The sequence below is a fragment of the Nicotiana sylvestris genome, chromosome 8 (assembly GCF_000393655.2).
Source record: "Nicotiana sylvestris chromosome 8, ASM39365v2, whole genome shotgun sequence".
In the NCBI taxonomy this organism is placed as follows: domain Eukaryota; kingdom Viridiplantae; phylum Streptophyta; class Magnoliopsida; order Solanales; family Solanaceae; genus Nicotiana; species Nicotiana sylvestris.
In genome coordinates, this window is record NC_091064.1 from 32129328 (window position 1) to 32151545 (window position 22218).

The window sequence follows — 22218 nt, forward strand, 5'->3', positions numbered from 1 at the left end:
GTAAGTTGCCCCTCCTCGGCTCGAGTTGTCCGCTCGGGTACACTGTCTAGAACACTGACCCAGGTTTTTGAACCTAGTATAACAAAGCCACATGCCGGATCCCTAGTAGGAACGTTTATTTGCATCATGTGCATTTGACTTAGGGGACTCAACACAGGGGTTGGGTCCGTCTAGGACAAGCAACCTGAAAATAATAGACAATCTTTCGGCATCCTATGTGCTACATGTTGTATTTAGTCAAGGGCGTATGGGTCATTTGGTCATTTCCAGCATGATGTTATTTTAATCAAAGCATGGGGAACATTTGTGGAATCCAAGAAGCCTTGGAATTCCCTATGTCCCCCACGCTTGCTTTTTGGGAAAGCACATGGGGAACATTTGTGGAATCCAAGAAGTCTTGGAATTCCCATATGTCCCCCACGCTTCATATGTTGGGAAAAGCGCATGGGGAGCATTTGCGGAATCCAAGAAGTCTTGGAAATCATTATGTCTCCCATGCCACATTTTTGAAAGAAATAATAAATATAAAATAAAATTACAAATAAAAACAAAGCATGAAAATTCAAAAAAGATTTTGTATGTTGTCATCATTTTCCACATATAAGAAAATCGTGAAAAAAAGGAGAAAATAACAGTATAGAAGTCCGAGTAGAGTTGAAACTCTGCCGAAATTTTGAAAAATGAAAAAATGTCTTGTAAAAGCAAAGGAAAAAAAATAATAAAAAAAAAATCATCATTGTTCTGTCTGTTTTTTTTTAAAAAAATATCAAAGAAAATAGTTTGTTTTGCCATTAAATGAAAATGAAAAAGAGTTTGTTTTTTTTTAAAAAAAATGTTTTATTTTATTTTATTTTGTTTGTCTATGAAAATGCCAGAAATAAAAATAAAAAAAAAGTCCGGCGTTGAATGTGATTTTATTATTTGTTCCAAAAATAAGTATATATATAATCCAAAAAAAATTCAAAAGAAAGTTCAAAATTCAAAAAGATAAAATAGATAAATAAAAATCCGAAAACATTTTGATTCTTCTTTAGAAATTCAAAATTCAAAAAAAAAACATTTTAGAAGCCTTTCTCATATTGAAGGTAAAATTCCGAAAATATTTTCTTCTTTTCTTTAGAATTCAAAAAAAAAAAACGAAAATCCAAAAAATATTAGTCCTTCTTTTAAAAAGAAAATCAATCAAAAAATAATATTTCCTTGTTTCTTTTAAAGTAGTTCTTTTAAACGAAAATTCAAAAAAACAAGTTAGTTCATCTGCTTATTATTATTTGCCTACTTATTCTTATTTGACCGAACTACGCGGGTTTGATTCTCACCGGATGTGAGATACGTAGGCAACCCTCATCGGGTCCAACCCCACCTTCTCAAAAAAGAAGGAATGTTCTATGTGTTTCGTTAATTTGTTTGTTTGTTATAAATGAAAAATAATAGAGTAATAGTCTATTTGATTGTTGTGAAAATAATAATAATAAAAAAAAAGAATAGAAAATGGAAAAGGGTCCTTTCAAAAACAGTTTGTTTGCCCGAACTACGCGGGTTTGATTCTCACCGGACGTGAGATACGTAGGCAACCCTCATCGGGTCCAACCCCACCTTTTGCTAAAATAGCCAAAAATCAAAAAATTTAATCTTTTCATAAATAAGTCTGGTGATGTCCAACCCACCTTTTGCTAAAATAGCCAAAAAACAAATAAATAAAATATATATGTCAAATTTCATAAAGAAGTCGGGTGACGCTGTTTTATCAAGACATAGCCGAATGTTCCCGAAAGGGACGCCGGAAGGCTGGCTTTGCATAAACAGCCACTTTTGGGTCATTTTTAAGACTTGGTCCAGTTGACCCCCACAGCCTAAAAATCTTCGTCCCCGAGACGTTGAAAGGCCGTGTTTGCAATATTGACTTTTCTAATTTGAAAAACAATAAAAAAGAGTTATAAATAAGTCAGGTGATGCTGTTTTGTCATAAATAGCCGAATGTTCCCGAAAGGGATGCCGGAAGGCTGACTTGGCATAAACAACCACCTTTGGGTCATTTTGAGATATGGACCCACACAGCCTTAAAAAACTTCGTCCCCGAGACGCTGAAGGGCCGTGTTTTGCAACACCAAGTTTTTCTTATAATTTGAAAAAAGGAGTCGACGGTCAGGTGAATACCGTTTGAATTTTGTCATAATAAGCCGAGCCAGCTTCGGCCGCGTCTTAAACCGTTCTTGCCGAAATATCCTTAGAGTGTCTTTCAGTTGTCGAAAGGTTATTTTCGTAAAAGAACGGACAAGTTTGTAAAAGTGTCATAAAATAATCCTCCCCGGCCTCAAAATTCATGTGAAATTTGGAAGGGGCCACATTGGCAAAAATAACCATTTGGTTGCATTTGTCGAACAGAGAAAGGGAGTTAGCCTTTTGTTTTTGAGTTTATAAATCTTTTGATTAAAATAGGCGGGTTGTTTGATTTTCAAGTTGGTAGGTCATCTTTAAACCTTTGAAACCCAGTTTGTTTTAATATGAAAAGTGAAAAGAAAAATTGTTTGTTATGGTTTATCTCTTATTGGCCCGAACTACGCAAGGTCTGATTCATGCGGGGTCATGATACGTAGGCAATCTCCATAAGATTCGACCACAACAAAAAAAAAAGAAAAATGAAAAAGAGCAAAATGAAAAAAAAGAAAAGAGAAAGAAAAAAAAAGGAAAAAACAATGAAAAAAAGAAAAGAGAAAGAAAAGAAAAAAAAAGAAAAAAAAAACATCGAAAAAGAAAAAGAAAAAGATGTTGTCACCTGTTTTGTTTTGAAGCATAAACTTAAGGTGGTTGGTTTGTGGTAATCCGGACAATGACGCCCAGAATCCTTTGCTTGCACCTCATGATATACAGTCTGCGGGGATCAGGCCTAATAACAGAAGCACTTGAATCCTATTGGAAACTTGTTGACGGAGGTTGCTGATATTGAAGCTGGCAATGGTCTTCACAATACTAATGCAAAGCTCAGTGGCTAAAATGCCAATTTTGATAAAGTGGGAGGACGTTTCGTTCCTTGGTCAGCAAGAGAGAAGCTTGTGGTGGCTCATTTTGTTGTCATTTCTGTTGTTCGGATTATTAGGGTTATAAGTCGGATGTTGTCTTGTCCAGTTTGTTTTAGGATTTTGTTCTGGATTGTTTTGTTTGTTTTGTTATTTAAACCATTTCACCGGTAGTCTAATACAAAATCCGGTCTTTTATTATTTCCAGTCATCTTTTTGTTTAGTCCTTTTATCATTTTTGTTCAATGCCGATTCTAGGGACATGACATGCGCACCCAGTTTGGGCCTAGTCTTAAAAGTTAATCATAAAACCCTGGGAAGGTGATCAAAGCATTTAAAGGAAATAAGAACGGTTTGAGATTATTTGGAGCCCGAGTCATGTGGAACTGGGGCAAGTTAAACACAAAGAAAACCGTTAAAGAAAGATTCGCCTAAATTGGCATGAGGGTCGTTCATAATAATGAGAATGAGAGTGTCGCCCAACGGTGCTTTAGAAGTGACAAATGAACAAACATATGTTGAATATAATTGTCAAGTCCAGCACCATCGGAAGAGACTATAAATCTATTGTTTAATTGTGTTGTTTGCACTTGGCATGTTTTGAAGACTGGAATGACGAAGGCATTTTGTTCTGCTACCCAAACACTTTATCCTTCGTTACCCCTTTTGAGCTTTATTTATTTTCTTTCATACCCCTCGTTCGGAATTAGTAGCAACGAATAAAATACACGAGCATGGCAGGTAAGAGAAAAGAAAGAAAAGAAAACAACAAAATGGGAAAAGAAGAATAGAAGAAAAAAGAGAAAGAAAATGAGAAAAGAAAAATGATAACGAAAAAAAGAAAGTCAAATGAAAAAGAGGAATTGGGAACTACGTTTGACCTGATTCCTCAAAGAGGATACGTAGGCGCTTCACGGCTCGGTCATAGTTTTGAAAAATGAAAAAAAAAACAATTAAAATATCCCCAAGCAAGAATTTGGGGCAGATGTTGCGTTGATGTAAATAAATCTAATTCCGAAGGTTGTAATTAATAACCCAAATGAATGCATTTTTGAGCCTTTAATACCCTTTCTTTCTAGCCCAATCCAAAAACCCACATTACGGTCCAAAGAAAGACCTTCCGATCAGTCTTCAAAAGATGCCAAGTCAGACAAATGAAGAGTCTTACCGGCGAACATAACATTCTGTTCCACAGCAGAAAGGACTCTAATCTCCAGCAGAAAGAGTCGTACCGGCGACACTCCAAATCCCCAGCTGGAAAGTGATACAAATGAGAGAGTCTTATCGGTGAAAACCTTCACAGGCACCATAAGGCGATGAAAAGCTGAGAGAAAACCAAAATGAGAGAGACTTGATAGTGAAAACCCTTCGGGCACTACAAGTCGAATAAGATTGAGAATCAGAGGGGGAATCGCCAATGGAAGATCTTAAAAGATGATTGACGGCAGAGGATAGGCCACATACGCATGTCATGGCCATTAGAGTCAGTATCTGCATTTGATAGGGTTTTATTTATAGTTTCTTTTGTAAAAGAGTCATCGTTTCCTTTGTCTTTTTATCCTGTTCCCTTTCATCTTTTTCCTTTCATAGAAAAATCCCCAATAGAGTATGTCTGGTCAGAACAGGTATGAAATGACTTCAAATAGGCCATCAGCTTTCCAAAATGAGATCTGACTAGTACATCCAAGTGGTATAGTCAGTAGGGAGCAAACGCGAGGCCAGTGTCAAGAAACATATCCCCAGCAAAGGGAATTGACAAAAGGATTGACGGGCGTCAAGAGAGATATACTTGTCAAACCCAAGGTTATAAACCTCAAAGCCAAGGCCCATGAACAAAGCGAGGAAAGCAGTGAGCATGATTTGGCGAAATCCATACTAGACTAAAAGGTCGGGGAAATGCCAGTTTCCAAGCTATGCCACAAAAGAAGAGGGATATCCCCCAGCAGGAAGGGGTCATCCCCAGCACATAATATCATCCCCAACAAGTGGTGGAGCACAGAGAAAGGAAGAGAGCAAGGGAAAGCCATCCCAGCAGGAGTATCACAACCAACCACCATGTTTTAAACTAACAATTTTGTTTGATTTGAAACAGGTAAGGGAAATGGCATTGAGGCAGAAACGCATGCCACAAGGGATATTATCAAACTGGGGCAGAAAATTTTCCTTCCATTTAGAAAATTTTCTGGAAGTCAGGTACCCCCAGCTGATAACATTTTACCCCCCAACAGGTAAGTAAATCAAGGGAGGTATTCTTTGAAGGGAGAAGCTATGCAAAAACAAAACAAAAATAAAAAAGGGAATAAAAAAAAAAAAAAAAAGAATAATAATAAAAATGGGGAAGGTAGAAAAGGAAAATTCATCCCAATCCCCAGCAAGTATTCAAGGTAAGACATTTTCAAGTCTTAAAGATATTTTGGGTTCATCCGCCCTCAAATAGGATATGTCGGGTTCATCCGCCCTCAAATAGGATATGTCGGGTTCATCCGCCCTCAAATAGGATCTGTCGGGTTCATCCGCCCTCAAATAGGATATGTTGGGTTCATCCGCCCTCAAATAGGATATGTTGGGTTCATCCGCCCTCAAATAGGATCTGTCGGGTTCATCCGCCCTCAAATAGGATCTGTCGGGTTCATCCGCCCTCAAATAGGATATGTCGGGTTCATCCGCCCTCAAATAGGATATGTCGGGTTCATCCGCCCTCAAATAGGATCTGTCGGGTTCATCCGCCCTCAAATAGGATCTGTCGGGTTCATCCGCCCTCAAATAGGATATGTTGGGTTCATCCGCCCTCAAATAGGATATGTCGGGTTCATCCGCCCTCAAATAGGATATGTTGGGTTCATCCGCCCTCAAATAGGATCTGTCGGGTTCATCCGCCCTCAAATAGGATATGTTGGTTTCAGTCTTTTTATTTCAGGTTTTACAGACAGGCGCCCACCTGAATAACGAGAGGAATACATTTCTGTCTTTTCATTTCTGTTCTAGGTCACCCACCAGTATAATGCGGGAATACGCTTGTGTCTGTTCATTTCATATTCTAGGTCACCCACCAGTATAATGCGGGCATATCATTTTTCATATCTTTACAGACAGGCGCCCACCTGAATAACGAGAGGAATACATTTCTGTCTTTTCATTTCTGTTCTAGGTCACCCACCAGTATAATGCGGGAATACGCTTGTGTCTGTTCATTTCATATTCTAGGTCACCCACCAATATAATGCGGGCATATCATTTTTCATATCTTTACAGACAGGCGCCCACCTGAATAACGAGAGGAATACATTTCTGTCTTTTCATTTCTGTTCTAGGTCACCCACCAGTATAATGCGGGAATACGCTTGTGTCTGTTCATTTCATATTCTAGGTCACCCACCAGTATAATGCGGGCATATCATTTTTCATATCTTTACAGCCAGGCGCCCACCTGTATAATGAGAGGAATACATTCAGTCTTTACTTTTAAGTGTTGAAGCTAGGCGCCCACCTGTATAATGAGAGGCATAAATTCAGTCTTTACTTTTCAAGTGTTGAAATTGGGAGCCCGCCCAGATAACAGAGGCATAAATTCAGTCTTTTTATTTTCAAGTGTTGAAATTGGGAGCCCGCCCAGATAATAGAGGCATACATTCAGTCTTTACTTTCAAGTGTTGAAATTGGGAGCCCGCCCAGATAACAGAGGCATACATTCAGTTTTTTTACTTTTAAGTGTTGAAGTTGGGAGCCCGCCCATAATAACAGAGGAATACATTCAGTCTTTACTTTTAAGTATTGAAATTGGGAGCCCGCCCAGATAACAGAGGCATACATTCCACGTCTTTACCCATAGGAGATGCATTTCCTCCTAAGTTTTAGTTTCACCAGTAGGAGACGCACTTCCTAAGTTCAGTTTCACCAATAGGAGACGCACTTCCTAAAAATATTTCACCAGTAGGAGACGCACTTCCTAAGCAAGTTTCACCAGTAGGAGACGCACTTCCTAAGCAAGTTTTATCAGTAGGAGACGCACTTCCTAAGATAAGTTTCACCAGTAGGAGACGCACTTCCTAAGCAAGTTTCACCAGTAGGAGACGCACTTCCTAAGCAAGTTTTATCAGTAGGAGACGCACTTCCTAAGATAAGTTTCACCAGTAGGAGACGCACTTCCTAAGCAAGTTTCACCAGTAGGAGACGCACTTCCTAAGCAAGTTTTATCAGTAGGAGACGCACTTCCTAAGATAAGTTTCACCAGTAGGAGACGCACTTCCTAAGCAAGTTTCACCAGTAGGAGACGCACTTCCTAAGTTCAGTTTTACCATTAGGAGACGCACTTCCTAAGAATAGTTCACCAGTAGGAGACGCACTTCCTAAGACAAGTTTCACCCGTAGGAGACGCACTTCCTAAATCCATTGTACCAGTAGGAGACGCACTTCCTAAAAAGTTTCACCAGTAGGAGACGCACTTCCTAAGATATGTTTCACCATAGGAGACGCACTTCCTAAGTTCAGTTTCACCATAGGAGACGCACTTCCTAAGTTCAGTTTCACCAATAGGAGACGCACTTCCTAAAAATATTTCACCAGTAGGAGACGCACTTCCTAAGCAAGTTTCACCAGTAGGAGACGCACTTCCTAAGCAAGTTTTATCAGTAGGAGACGCACTTCCTAAGATAAGTTTCACCAGTAGGAGACGCACTTCCTAAGCAAGTTTCACCAGTAGGAGACGCACTTCCTAAGCAAGTTTCACCAGTAGGAGACGCACTTCCTAAAGTTCAGTTTCACCATAGGAGACGCACTTCCTAAAGTTCAGTTTCACCATAGGAGACGCACTTCCTAAAGTTCAGTTTCACCATAGGAGACGCACTTCCTAAAGTTCAGTTTCACCATAGGAGACGCACTTCCTAAAGCAAGTTCACCAGTAGGAGACGCACTTCCTAAGACAAGTTTCACCAGTAGGAGACGCACTTCCTAAGTTCAGTTTCACCAATAGGAGACGCACTTCCTAAAAATATTTCACCAGTAGGAGACGCACTTCCTAAGCAAGTTTTACCAGTAGGAGACGCACTTCCTAAAGTAAGTTTCACCAGTAGGAGACGCACTTCCTAAGTTCAGTTTCACCAACAGGAGACGCACTTCCTAAAAAGATTTCACCCCTAGGAGATGCACTTCCTAGTTTGATTCATTTTTAAGTTCGACCATAGGGGACACAATTCCTAGTCCAGTTTTTTGAAGTTTACCCGTAGGAGACACACTTCCTAATCGAGATTTTATTCATAGGAGACGCACTTCCTAGTTCTAATCACTGAAGTTTTCACCCTTAGGAGACGCACTTCCTAGTTTAGCTCAGTCCGATTCAACCATAGAAGACACACTTTCTAGTTTGAGTCATTGAGGTTTTTATTTTAGCAGACACATTTGCTAGCAAGAGTTTTGGTTTTACTCCTAGGAGATGCACATCCTAGCCTAGTCTTTAGTTTACTCTCATCATTGCATCAGTAGTGTAAGTGAGTTACAATTTTGCTAACGACTCACAAACCTTCCCAGTACAAACTGGGTTAGGAAATTTTGTTTGTTTTGTTTGTTTTGATTGTCAGGGACCCGCCTGTAGAACGGAGAAAACATTTTTCAAAATCAAGCAGTGACCCACTGGAGAACAGAAGGATTACAACAAAAATCCCCAGCACTCAATCCAAGATAGAAGCAACAAGAATCTCGCCCCAAGAATGCGAGTCAACAGTCTGAGAGGGTCAACAAAAGCTAGTCAAAAAAAAAAAAAAAAAAAAAAAAAAAAGAAAAAAAGAGAAAAATGAATGAATCCGAAGCACGGATGTGGATAACAGATGTGATCTGCTCAAGAACTAGCGCCTACAACTAGCAAGTATCAAGGTTCAAGTCCAAAAGTCTGTATGAAGCACCATTCAAGACTCAAGACCAAGTTTCAGAAGACTTAAGAGATAGGAATCCTTGTAACTAGTAGCTGATAGGCTTAGTTAGTCTTTTTTCAGTTTTCATTTTTGTTGGACCGCGGACCGGAACCTCAACGGAACAGAACCTCGATCGGCTCTTCACCTCGGTACACTTCACTATCCCTCCCATTCCCGAACTACACGTGGCCTGATTCCTGTATAACCAAGGATATGTAGGCAGCTCAGATACCAGGGCTCGGTCACATTCCCTCCCTTTCCTTAAGTGTAGTCCGTCCAAGTAATGGTCGGGTCAAAAACACGTTTAGTCGTTCTTTGTCGGAAAACTCTTCGTGTTTCCAGTCAAAGAGGGGCAGCTGTAAGCACGTGATTTTTGACCCTCCCCGAGAATTTTCACATTTTTTGCGTGAATATGTGAAATTGGGTCCAATATAGTCATTTTAACTATTTTACCTTATTTTGTTGCAAAAAGAAAAAATCACAAAATATATATATAAATTTTAGTTTATGTATTTCTCATAAACTTGAAAAATACAAAAAAATTGTACTTTATTTTGGTACTTTATATAAAATTCGAAAATTACAAAAAAATATAATTCTATTAATGATTTGTAGTCATTTTAATTTTGGAAAAATACAAAAAATATTACTTTATATTTTGTCTTTATTAAAAACGAAAATTACAAAAAATAGTTTTTTATTAATATTCTATAGTCATTTTAACTTTGAAAAATACAAAAAATATTACTTCATATTTTATCTTAATATTTAAGAAAAACGAAAATTACAAAAAAAAAATAGTTTCATTAATATTTTGTAGCTATTTTAAATCTTTAAAAAATATTTTAAAAAAATATATAGTTTTGTTTAAATACTAGTCTTATTTTTGGTAGTTATTTTGCTTACATAGGACTAGTTAAGCAACGTGTTCCTATTTCTCGGGTCCGGGCAAAAGAATAATATTCGGGTTCAAACTACCCGGTTTTAGGCCTAATTTTCGGACCTAGCCCATAATAAACCGTGTCCAGGACACGTGGGGAACCCCACCACGCGTGGGGGACATATGCCTTGAACCCCACCACGCGTGGGCTCATTTTCATGGGCATTCCAATACAAAACACGGACGAAAGCCAACAGGAAAGGGGGGATTTTTTTTTGAAAAATTTAAAAGGCAAAAAAACTACTGTTCCGCTTTCTTCTTCAAACGAAGAAAGAAAGGAAACCTACTGAGAAAAAACGAAAAACCAGTGACCACCAGTCCCCCCCTCGTCATCACTGTTCATCTTCTTCCTCGTTTGGAAGAAGACCGGAACCCTAGCAAGAAAAACAAACACCACCGTTCCACCACCCGTCACTGCCCTTCGACACCGTCCAAACACCCCCGGCTCCTCCCAACTCCGTTCGTCACTGCCCAAACTGCCCGTCGCACCCTCGTCGTCCAAACACCACCACCCTACTAATCAAACCACCATAACCTGCTGCCCAGTTCCGGCGACCACGACCACCCCTCCAGTCCGTCGACCTCCATAACCGCTGCCCAGTTCCGTCGACCACGACCACTCCTCCATTGCTGCTGCTTCACGTTCTTCTTCATCTATACTACCCAAACCAGTCGCGAACCACCCCCAGCGCCCCAGCCTCGTCGTCGTTGCCCTTCGACTGCCATTATCCGAAAAAAAACAGTAGTCTCATCGCCTCCCTTCGAGCAGCAGTTGTGGCTGCGTTTGCTGCGTCGCATCACCCAAACAACCCACAGTCCGTCAAGGTCGTCGAAAGAGAGAAGATGAGTGTCGAGGTCATTGACAATCTTGGTTCGAGTCGTCGGTTCCGTTGAGGTCGTCGTTGTTCGTCGAGTCCGTCCGTTGAAGTCAATGTAGAGGTTTGGTCCCTGGTTCTATCCGTCTCTGTTTGTTCAGGTTAGTAAACTTCAAGCATTAGACAAGGAAATGTTACGGAATGTTCAAAAAAAATGCAATATAGAATTTGGTTTGGAAATTTTCTGCCTATGTTTCATTGTCTGCATTTTGGTTCATTTTTATGTTATGTTATTCTTGTTTATTTGATGTCGTTTAATTAAGTTGGACTAGTCGTTCTATGACACAAGTTTGACGTTAATTTGTTCGTCCTTTAATTTGCTTAGTTCATTCAAAAAAAAATTATTATTAGTACATGTTATTACTAATCCCGAAATACTCATTCGCTAAAACTCTTTTATTAAACCTCTAACAAGTTATGAGATTTTAGTTGTAAAGAAGCTGTAAGGTTTAGTATGGTTAAAAGCGTAAAAATGGCATCCCTTTAAAAAATATAAAAAAAATAAATAAAATAAAAATAAAAATAAAAATAAATAATAATAATAATAAAAATAAAATGAGACGAGCCTCGCCAAATAAAAGGGACAAATTGCGGGGCCCTCACAAAATATATGTATTAAATACTTAGATTCTGGGATGGGCCGTTTAACAAATTTCACGGCCCTCCCCAAAAATAATAATGCGTTGGTTACTTTAGGCGCGTCTTAATAATGCATCTCCCTAAACTCGGGTGCACATTTATGTGACCCAAATCCAAATCTCAACGAAATCGAAATATGTCTCTAATCACGGGTGCATTGATTGTGACGTGGTTTGAGATGCATTTCCATGACGTTGCAAATTCCTTTAAATAAATAGAATGAGACGAGCCTCGACAAACAAAAATGCAAATTGCGGGGCCCTCAGTAAATACTTGTTTAAAATTACTTAGAATTCAGGAGGGTCGTTTAGCGAATTTCACGGCCTCCGCAAAATAATGACGCGATAGTCTCTTTAGGCGCGTGTTTAATAATTTACTTTCTTAAAACTTGGGGTGTGCATTTCATGCGACCCAAATCCAAATCCCAAAACGTCAAATAAAATATGTTCCGGATTGTGGGTGCATTTCATGTGACGCAGTCCAAAGACATATGTTTTAAGCGACGTTCACATTCTCGTAAAAACAATAATAATAAAGCGGTTAAAAGATAAAATTTGCACATAAGTTCATATTGTATTTAAAATCAGATAATCAAGCCAAATATAACAGTTGAGCGACCGTGCTAGAACCACGGAACTCGGGAATGCCTAACACCTTCTCCCGGGTTAACAGAATTCCTTATCTAGATTTCTGGTACGCAGACTGTAATATAGAGTCATTCTTTTCCTCGATTCGGGATTAAAATTGGTGACTTGGGACACCCTAAATCTCCCAAGTGGCGACTCTGAAATAAATAAACCAATCCCGTTTCGATTGTCCTTTAATTGGAAAAAACTCCCCTGCGCCCCCGGGCGCGTAAAAAGGAGGTGTGACACCTAGTACCATCATCATCTCTCAGACCTCACATATCTCTCATCAAACCAGCGCCGCCTCGAAGGAATTCTACCATTATCGCCGGCGTTCCACCACCGAATCGTCCTAAAACTTTACCACACACTCCCCATACTCCATCAAACATTAAGTCATTGTCAATCTCCCTAAAATCCCCACATCTTCACCTCAACTTTGAACCCGAAAATGAGAAGAAAAGTAATGTTCTGATTCCTACGCTCTCAAGACTTGATTTGACTCAGGACTTCCATTAAACGATTGTGCTTGATCGGAATAATCGGATAACGATAGTTTTGGTACATTTCAAGATTTGTTAGTTCCTGACCAGACCAAGGACGCCTGGCCAAGCTCGTCCCCTTCGTCGATTTGTTCCGGCTAAGACCAGTATCATTCCTTTCTCTATTCCATTCTTCGCATCTGTTTCTTGTTTTCTTTGTCTTTTATTTTTGTATTTCTGTGTGTTTGAATCAATTTCAGTTTGATTAAAATCAGTAGTTCTAGTTGTTCATTTGCGTGATTGGGATTAATATCTATTTGAGTTTGTTTTGTTTGAGTTTTGTTTTGAATGAAATTATGTAAGTTCAGTCGTTAATTTTATTAAAGGGCTTGATGAATCAGCTTTCCTTCTCCCTTATTCATTTTATGTTGTAGGTTGGGCTGTTAGTATAAATATTCATGTATTGGGCTGGGTTTTGTGTTAATTCGACCCTGGGGCAACTTTGACCCATATCGGTGTTTGGTTTTTGAAGGTAATTAACAGTTGTTTAGGGGGTAGTTCAGGGAGTCTAGGTGAAAGAATCTCTTGTAACTGAATAGGAAGTTGCCAAGAAGGTGGGGGTAGGGACTCAAATGAATTTCTGAATTTTAACCTAAGGATTTTTAAGCAAAAACAAAAATTCCAAAAGGGTCAAAATGAAAAATCTGATTTCTCTAGGCTCCCCTAGTGACTTGCCTATAAAGGTATCCATTTCTTCAAGCTCAAGTCAGACTTTAAGAGATAGAAAATTGAGAAAAAACAAAAACGGCTGAAAACTTCATAAAAATGACTGTTCCATTCAGTTTCTTCAGTGATTTTTGAGGTTTTCAATTTGCTGAAGTAATTTCTGATTCACCTAGGGTTGAAATGGATTAAACTTGGGTTTTGAAAAGTTTTGATTTGAGTTTATGCTATCGGTTTACTGTTCCATTGGATTTTTTGAGCTGATTTCACTATTTGACTGATTGAATCTGGGCTGGCTGCTACTGTTTGCTGCTGATCCCTCATTTTTCGGTTTTGCTTTGAATTCCAGGTATATCTTGGATCTCTTTAGCCGATGAAGTACAAGATGTAAATCTTTGTAACTGAGATGCAATTCAAGACCATTAGTGTTCAACAACAACAACAACAACAACAACAACAACAACAACAACAACAACAACAACGACCCAGTATAATCCCACAAGACCATTAGTGTTCAATTAATAATATTTCATATTTGTAGTTTTGTGTTATCTTAGTTTCTTGAATATGTTCATTTATCCAGTCATGATTGGTTTGAAATCTGATTTGTAAATCTAGACAGACATTCTAGTTAGTATGCTGGCGTGCTAATTGAGATGAATAGCATGTGTTCTATGAGGTTGGGGTTGAACTGTTTTTTGGAACTAGCAATGAGTATTCCTATGAGCTTCTGTCATGTGACTGATGCTTAGTATAGGATTTGACAGACGGACAAGAATGACCTAATGTGAATCCTAGTTCAAATGTTTAAGGGGTTCTGTCATCAGATGCTTTGATTGCAGAGGTTCAATTTGAGTAAACAAGGGCTTTGGTTTGTAGCCATATATGTCTTGTGAATTTCTTTGAGCTTGTTAGTAGGCTTAGCCAATCTTGAACATGTCAATGGTCTGAATCAACTTGTTCTCTGAAAGTTTTGCAAATGGTTAGATGTGTAGTCATTGGGGTTGTTTCTTTTCATCTGCGAATTTGTTCTTTTAAAAACGAGTTTGAAATTGATTGTGGAATCTGCGTAATTTAGTTAGGCATTCCCATAGTAATTTGCTCGCAGGAGGTCTTGGTACTTTTGATAAAGGATTTTAAACTTAGTTTGCGTCTTGCTCAATTGCAGCCTCAGATTAGAATATGATTGGTCTCGAATGTCTATAGCTGAAGCCACTAGGCTATTGTTTTGCTTCAATTTTGGTTAAGTGGGTTCCCAGCAACAACATGTCAAACTGGGCCGGTGAGCCTGTTCTTCTGCCATCCTCCTGGGAGTGTTCTTGAGCCCTTTTCACACCTTGTTTGACCAATTGGGCCTGGCCTGTTAGGGGTCTACAAGGCTTGTTATTAGTATTAGGACCAATTGTTCAGTTTCAATCTAACATCAGCCCTTTAGTATTAAGCTTGGTAAACACTATCTTTGAAGCAAAGGATGCAAGTTCTCTTAATCTTTTACTTAATTAATTAACCCTTTTGTTTTTTTTTCTGAATTTAAACTCGAAGTATGCCACAAGCGAAGCCAGTTAATTCATGGCCTTCGAATAATTGATTTTTGACCCTTCTAGAATTCGAGGCGTGCCATTTAGTTGAACTTCTGTGACCCTCACAAACTTAAAAATGCGTAGTTGCATTAGGAGCGCTATTTTAAAAAATTTACTTTCCTAAACTTGGGTGTGCATTTCATGTGACCCAACTCCAATTCTCAATAATGTTAAATAGAATGTGTCGTGGATTGCGGGTGCATTTCATGTGGCGTGGTTCAAGGCGTGTTTTAAATAACGTTAAATATTTCCTAAAATAAATTAAAAGCGGTTAATAAGTTAAAGTTGCACCATAGGTTAAAACATGTAATTAATCAGATAATTAGACCAATAATAACAGTTGAATAACCGTGCTAGAACCACGGAACTCGGGAATGCCTAACACCTTCTCTCGAATTAACAGAATTCCTTACCTGGATTTCTGGTTCGCAAACTGTAATACAGAGTCAACCCTTTCCTTGATTCGGGATTTAAACAGGTGACTTGGGACACCATAAATCTCCCAAGTGGTGACTCTGAATCTTTTAATAAAAAATGATCCCGTTTCGATTGTCACTTTTAATTGAAAAAACTCCCTTATACCCTTCCGGGGGTAGTAAAAAGGAGGTGTGACAGCTCTGGCGACTCTGCTGGGATCAAACCCAGAATCTCTGGTTTAGGGTTCAGAATTCAAGCTTAGATGAATTGTTATAGTTGGCTTTATTAATTATCTGATTTTGTTACATGTTTGAGCCTAATTTGCTAAGTGTTGCTTTTACCGCTTTGATATTCTGTGAACTGTATATAAACTGCTACGAAACCCTACTAATCTCTGAGTCTTCTAAATCATGGAGGAGTGTGCACTTCGTGTGACTTCTCTTCTGTTAGAGTCATATCCCAAATTTTAGAACGAGGTTCGAACAAGTTGCAAAGCCGGTGAAGCTTCTGTATTCCCGGTACGCTGCCCCCCCCTTCCCTCAGCTCGAGCTGTCCGCTCGGATAAGCCACATCTAGAACAAACATCTAGAACAATAAACCCAGGTTTTAAATCTAGTATAACAAGACCTCATGCCAGATCCCTAGTAGGAACATTTGTTTGCATCACGTACATTTGACTTTGGAAACTCAACACAGGGGTTGGGTCTGTGTAGGACAGGTGTACCAAAAATGAAAAGACCATCCTGATGCATCTTACTTGCTACTTGTGCATTTATTTGATTTGGATTTGCATGTTGACCGGCTTTTGAATAATGGGAGAAAGTTGGGAAAAAGAGAATAGCAATGTGAGGGTTAAGTGAGTTAAATCACCTGTTTTGGAAAACCAATGTCCAAATGGTACTGAAACTCTGCCGAATTTATTGAGAAAAATGAAAAGAAAAAAAGAGAGAAAAAACGGTTTTGTTTTAAAAAATAGTTGGTTTTATTTTATTTTCCTGAACTACGCCAGTTTGATTCTCACAGGGTGTGGGATACGTAGCCAACCCCCATCGGGTCCAACTTCCTTTTTGCAAAATAACCCAAAAGAACAAAAATTTTAATTTTATTGCAAATAAGTAAGGTGATGACATTCTTGTCTAAAATAGCCAAATGTCCCCAAAAGGGCGCCGGAAGGTCGTTTTGCAAGAATAGCCACCTTTGGTCATTTTTCAAGGTTTTGACGGTTTGCAAACACAACCTTAAAATCTTTGTTTCCGGAGTGCTGAAAGGCCGTGATGGCAAAGCCGGATATTTTTGTGGAAATTCTGAAAAAAATGGTCATTTTTCTTGAGTCAAAATGATTCATATTTTTCTTTTAATTAAAATCACCTTAAAAAATGTGTAGGAGGAGCACAATTCAAAATGAACTTTTCTCAGTCCGTGAAGAGATCCCGTTGGAGCTACATATGGGGTGGCATGATTTGGGGGCCAATAGCAAAAAAGTTGTGACAAAAGCGTTGGGTGGTCTTATTGGGCTCTTGAAGGTTAAGCCGAGAAAGGACATAATTGAAATCTTGATACCATTTTGGGACCCAGCACATAATGTATTCCACTTTGTTGATTTTGAGTTAACTCCTACACTGGAAGAGATAGCAGGCTACGTCGGTTTCGAGGGGAATCTTAGAAATCAATACCCGGTAGCACCGAGAACAGTAACCCCTCACAAATTTTTGGACTTGTTAAGCATCAGTCGGGACATCCAAGACGTTACGGGAATCCACGTGGCTTCGAGACGCTAGATACCGGTCTTACTCACACGGGAAACCAAGACAAGTGGGAAGCTCAGAGAGGATTAGCTTTTATAATGGCATTCCTGGGTACTTTGATTTGCCCCAGAAAAGACGGGAACATAGAGTTGGGACTCACGGGGATAGCCGACTTTATGATGAAAAAGGAAAATGGGACCATAGTGCTGATGATTTTGGCAGAAATTTACCGAGCTCTGACTCTTTTTTGAGAAGGGGGAAAGTTCTTTAAAGGGTGCAATATGCTGTTACAATTATGGATGGAGGAACACCTTTGCCACCGTCCTGGATACTTGAATTGTGGAATGACTGGCCTCGAGTGCATTAAAAAACATGAAAAGCAGGTAGAGGGTTATAAGTTCCCGGATGGTACGGAAGCATGGCATGCTCATTTGAGATCTTTGACTGCAAATAAGATCGAATGGACATTCGGGTGACTCTCGGTCAGTGAGGTAGTTTATATGTCGGCTGAGGTATGCTTTCTGCTATTAATGGGTCTTCGGAGTATCCATCCTTATGCTCCGCACCGAGTTCTACGTCAGTTAGGTCGATACCAGACCATCCCACATGATGAGGATTTGAGTCAGTAGGTTATTGAGTTGGAACCAAAAGCCGCTTTTCCAGAAGAAAGAGTGCGTCGAATTTGGAATCAGTGCAGATTCTTAGAGCCTAGAACTCAAGTACGAGATCTATCCAGAGGCGAGGTGGAGCCTAGTTACACTGTGTGGTATGGTAAAAGATCTTGAGTTCATCATGAGCCCGAAAGGCCCGCAAATAAACCCTATGTCCAACAATTTACCTATGGAACACAGGTGCAATGGGACTGGTTGACCAAAGAAAATGAGTACCGAGCCACCATAGGCATGCTGGAAAAGCAAGTCATGGACCTTCAGTTTGAGAATGGGTTGCAAGCCGCCGCAGATGAAGGCGAGAAGAAGAAGCTAACCCAGGAAAATGAAGCCCTCAAAGCTCAAATCCGGAAGATGAAAATAGCTGCTAGAAACACGGAAAGAAGCCAAGCGGATGAAAGACTTATAAGCAGTCTGAAAAAGAAAGACCTTGAGTATCAAGATGACCTAGAAAAGTCTGAGGCCAGTCTAGCGAAAGTCTGGGCTCAATTGGCGGAAAACGCAAAAGGTCGGACACAGTTTGTGCAACAAATGAAAAGAAAGTATAAAGGGACAATCACTAGCGTGAAAAGAAAAATAGTTACTCTCGAAAATGAGGCAGCCAAGCAGACCAAGGACTTTAAAGCTGATAGGGAACACTGTTATGATTTGATGGCTCAGATGGAGGAAGAAATGCAACAGTTGCAAAATCAACATCTCCATGATACTCAGGTGTTAGAAGCCCGGAATCAACAGGTCGGGCATTTGCTTCAGGAAAAGGGTAGAATCCGAGAGCGGGTCAGAGCCATTACCGACTACATTGTTGTGAAATGCCAAACATGCGAGGATATGACTCGCACCACTTTCTTCGTGGCAGTGATGACGTTTGTCTGACAGATAATGAGTGATTTGGAAAGGCTTCAAAGGGATCTTGTACATAGGCCCGTGGCGAGACCGAATAATGTCCCGCGGGCCCCAGGAGCATTTGAGGCATTAATGTATTCATGATTTTCATTAGAGTCTGTCAGTCTGTTTGTGAGTCTATATTTTCTTTTATTGGAGTCTGTTTTTTGGTTTTCGAGTCTGTTGTTTTCACCTTCTGTCAGAGTCTGTTGGTCTTGTTTTGAGTCAGAGTCTGTTAATTTCCCTTTTCGAGTCTATTAATTTTATAATTTTGTAGAATGAGTGGTTGTAATCAAAACTATTTTATTTTATGGAAAAAATTTGAAAATCCCAAAATGTTTTGTTATTTATATTATGCACTTATCTCCAAGAACTATGCTTGGTCTGATTCATGCGGGGTTATGATACGTAGGCAATCTCCATAGGATTCGATCAAACCAAAAGAAAGAAAAAGAGTGATAAAAAAAGGAAGAATAAGAGAGAGAATGAAAAGAAAAGAGAGAGAAAATAAGAAACAGTAAGATGGAAACAATGGCAAAGCAAGAAAGAGTCATGAGAGAATAAAAACAAAGAGAGACCAAGCAAGGAAAGGAAAAAATGAAAAAGAAAAAAAAAAGAGAAAAGAGAAGTTGCAAATGGAAATAAGGAAAAGCCGGGATGATGCAAGCAACCGATCAAATGCATAATAGAAACGGTTAACTGTTTAGGTGCATTCACTCCTCAAATGTGTGGTTGCTTATCTGTTAAAGCCCTAATCGCTAACAAGTTTGTTATTGATGAAATTATAGTTTAGGCAGGTGGTTAGTTTTATTGGCATTCTGGCAACTCACTCTTACAACATCTGGTCCAAAAACAAGCTGAACATGGCCAACCAGGAACTTGAGGCAAGTATTGTCGATCCGTCAAAAGAGGTGGAAGAATCGGAGGTTAATCTAAAATATGAGTTGTATAAACTGAAGCAGCAGATGGCTGAAATGTACCAAGCATGGGCAAAAGGGCACCCACCGCCAAATTACCCCGCCAACCCTGCTTTTATCCCGCCATTGGCTCAGACCTAGGAACCTCCCATTGTGAACTCATCTCCGGCCTTTCTCATCTACCAACAATGCTACGACACCACTTCCCATACATCACAAGCTCCACCACCCAAACAAGTCTCGTACCCTCCTCCACCAGTCACTCCTGTTTTTGTGGCACCCCTACCTACTGCATTACACTGATCCTCCAGTGAGCTTCTGTTCTAGACTCACGACAACCAGTATTACCCCCCGGAGCCCACTTTCAAGGTTCATGAACCCTATTCCTACACTCCTCATTTTGACCTCCTTGCGGAAACTGAAAAACCATCTAAAAATCCCGAAAAAGAGGAGATGTTCAGGAAAGTTAAAAGCCTGGAACAGTCATTCAAAGACATGTGAGGGTTGAGAGGTCAAGTATGTGTGGCCTACAAAGACCTATGTCTGCTTCCAGATGTGCAATTACCGGCAGGGTTTAAGATGCCAAGTTTGATTTGTATGATGGGCAAAGTGATCCAGTGGCGCATTTGAGAGGGTTTTGTAGCAAAATGAGGGGAGCTGGCGAGAAAGACGAGCTGCTAATGGCGTATTTCAGTCAGAGTCTAAGTGGATCAGCGCTAGAATGGTATACTCGGCAGGATCACGAAAAATGGTACACATGGGATGATCTAGCCCAGGCATTTGCCTGTCACTTCTAGTACAATCTCAAAACTATTCTGGATCGTCTGTCTTCGACAAAACTTGAGAAAAAGCACAATGAGAGTTTCAGGGAGTATGGTTTTAGGTGGAGAGAACAGGCAGCAAGGGTTGACCCTCTAATGAAAGAAAGTGAAATGGTGGGTTATTTTCTGCAGGCCTTAGAACCTACGTATTACGGTCATCTGGTATCAGCTATAGGTAAGTCCTTCAATGAAGTGGTAAAGATGGGCGGTATGGTAGAAGAAGGGCTCAAGACAAACAAAATCATGATTTATTCGGTTATTAAGGCAACCACCCAGGCCATTCAAAGTGGAACTGGAGAGTAATTGGAAAGGAGAAGAAAGAGGATGTAGCAACGATTGATTCAGGAGCTTGGTTCGGACCCAGGGGCCCATCACATTACTATAACCAGCCTCGACCCCACCACCAAACCTACCCTCATACCCCATATAGCCCACCACAACACTACTACCTATCACCAGATCCCCATTTTTCTGTCCACCATGCCCAAACATACAGCCAACCTCCGGCCCACACACAATGGCGTGCACCAGTCCCACAAAATACGTACCTAGCTCCACAAAATGCCTATCCACCCCCAAGAGCCTATCGAAACCCTCCTGGATCAGGTTTCCGGCCCAACCAAGCATTTAAGAACGAGAGGTTGCAAAAGAAGAAAACCTTCACTCCATTTGGAGAATCCTATACCAGTTTTTTCCACAGGTTGCGATAATTGGGTATGCTAAGTCCGATCGAGCCAAAACTGCCAAATCCTCCCCCGTGGAATCTTGATCACTTTGTGAGTTGCGAATATTGTTCTGGTGCTCCGGGCACGATACAGAAAAGTGCTGGCAATTGAAAACAGTTATTCAAGAGCTCATTGATACTAATCAGATTAAGGTCCAAGCTCCAGAGGCACCCAATATCAACCAGAATCTATTGTCGGCCCATCCTGAGACAAATATTATCGAGATAGTGCATAGGGGAGGGGATCCCAAGAAGCCTTCACAAACCATCATGATTATTCGGTCCAGTGAAGTCAGGCCGGTTGAAAGCCCAACAAGTGAGAAATCAGTGATCCGGTTGAGCAAGGCAAATAATGAACCATTGGCAGTAGCCAAGAAGGGGACCCCAAGTGATGTGGCAATAAATCAAGAAAGAGCAAAAGTGATTGTGCCAGGAGTGGCGAACAAGCCTATTGTAATTGTAGAGGGGGCCCGCACTGACCCTATCATTATCAAGTCGGTAACTCAATTACCGATAGTCAATAGCAAGATGGTCCCATGGAATTATGAACGAGTGACAGTGACTTACAAGGGGAAAGAGGTTAAAGAAGAAGTTTGTGAGACCCATGGTTTGACTCAATCGGGGAGATGCTTTACCCCCGAAGAGTTGAGAAAAGCTAAGATCTCCAAAGACAACCCGGTGCTAGTGAAGAAAGCTGTGACCGAGGAAGAAGCAGAGGAATTCTTGAGAAAAATGAAAGTTCAGGACTATTCCATTATGGAGCAGTTGAGGAAGACATCGGCTCAGATTTCACTATTGTCATTATTGATCCATTCAGACGAGCACCGGCGGGCTTTGATGAAGATCTTGAATGAGGCCCACGTTCCTGACAAAATCTCAGTAAACCACTTGGAAAGACAGCTAACAAGATATTTGAGGTAAACAGAGTTATTTTTTCTGATAATGAGTTGCCCGTGGAGGGTACAGAACACAATAGAGCCCTCTATCTCATGGTGAAATGCGAAGATTCCGTGGTTACCCGGGTACTGGTCGACAATTGTTCCAGTGCGAACATTTTCCCTCTCTCCACTCTGAACAAACTGAAGGTGGATGATAAAAGAATTCACAAGAACAATATCTGCTTTCGGGGATTCGATGGTGGAGGGAAAGATTCAGTCGGGGACATAGTGCTTGAACTTACAATAGGGCCAGTTGAATTTACCATGGAGTTCCAGGTGGTCGATGTGGATATTTCTTACAATCTGCTGTTAGGTCGACCC

The 22218-nt window shown here is 40.1% G+C and overlaps 1 protein-coding gene across 1 annotated transcript; it reads left to right on the forward strand.

The window, feature by feature from the left end:
• The first annotated feature begins 17849 nt into the window (after positions 1 to 17849).
• LOC138874880 (spindle pole body component 110-like) lies at positions 17850 to 19555 on the forward strand. Its single transcript, XM_070153667.1, has 2 exons — positions 17850 to 18295; positions 19291 to 19555. The coding sequence occupies exons 1-2, from the start codon at positions 17850 to 17852 to the stop codon at positions 19553 to 19555; spliced, it is 711 nt and encodes a 236-aa protein (XP_070009768.1).
• Positions 19556 to 22218: the final 2663 nt, after the last annotated feature.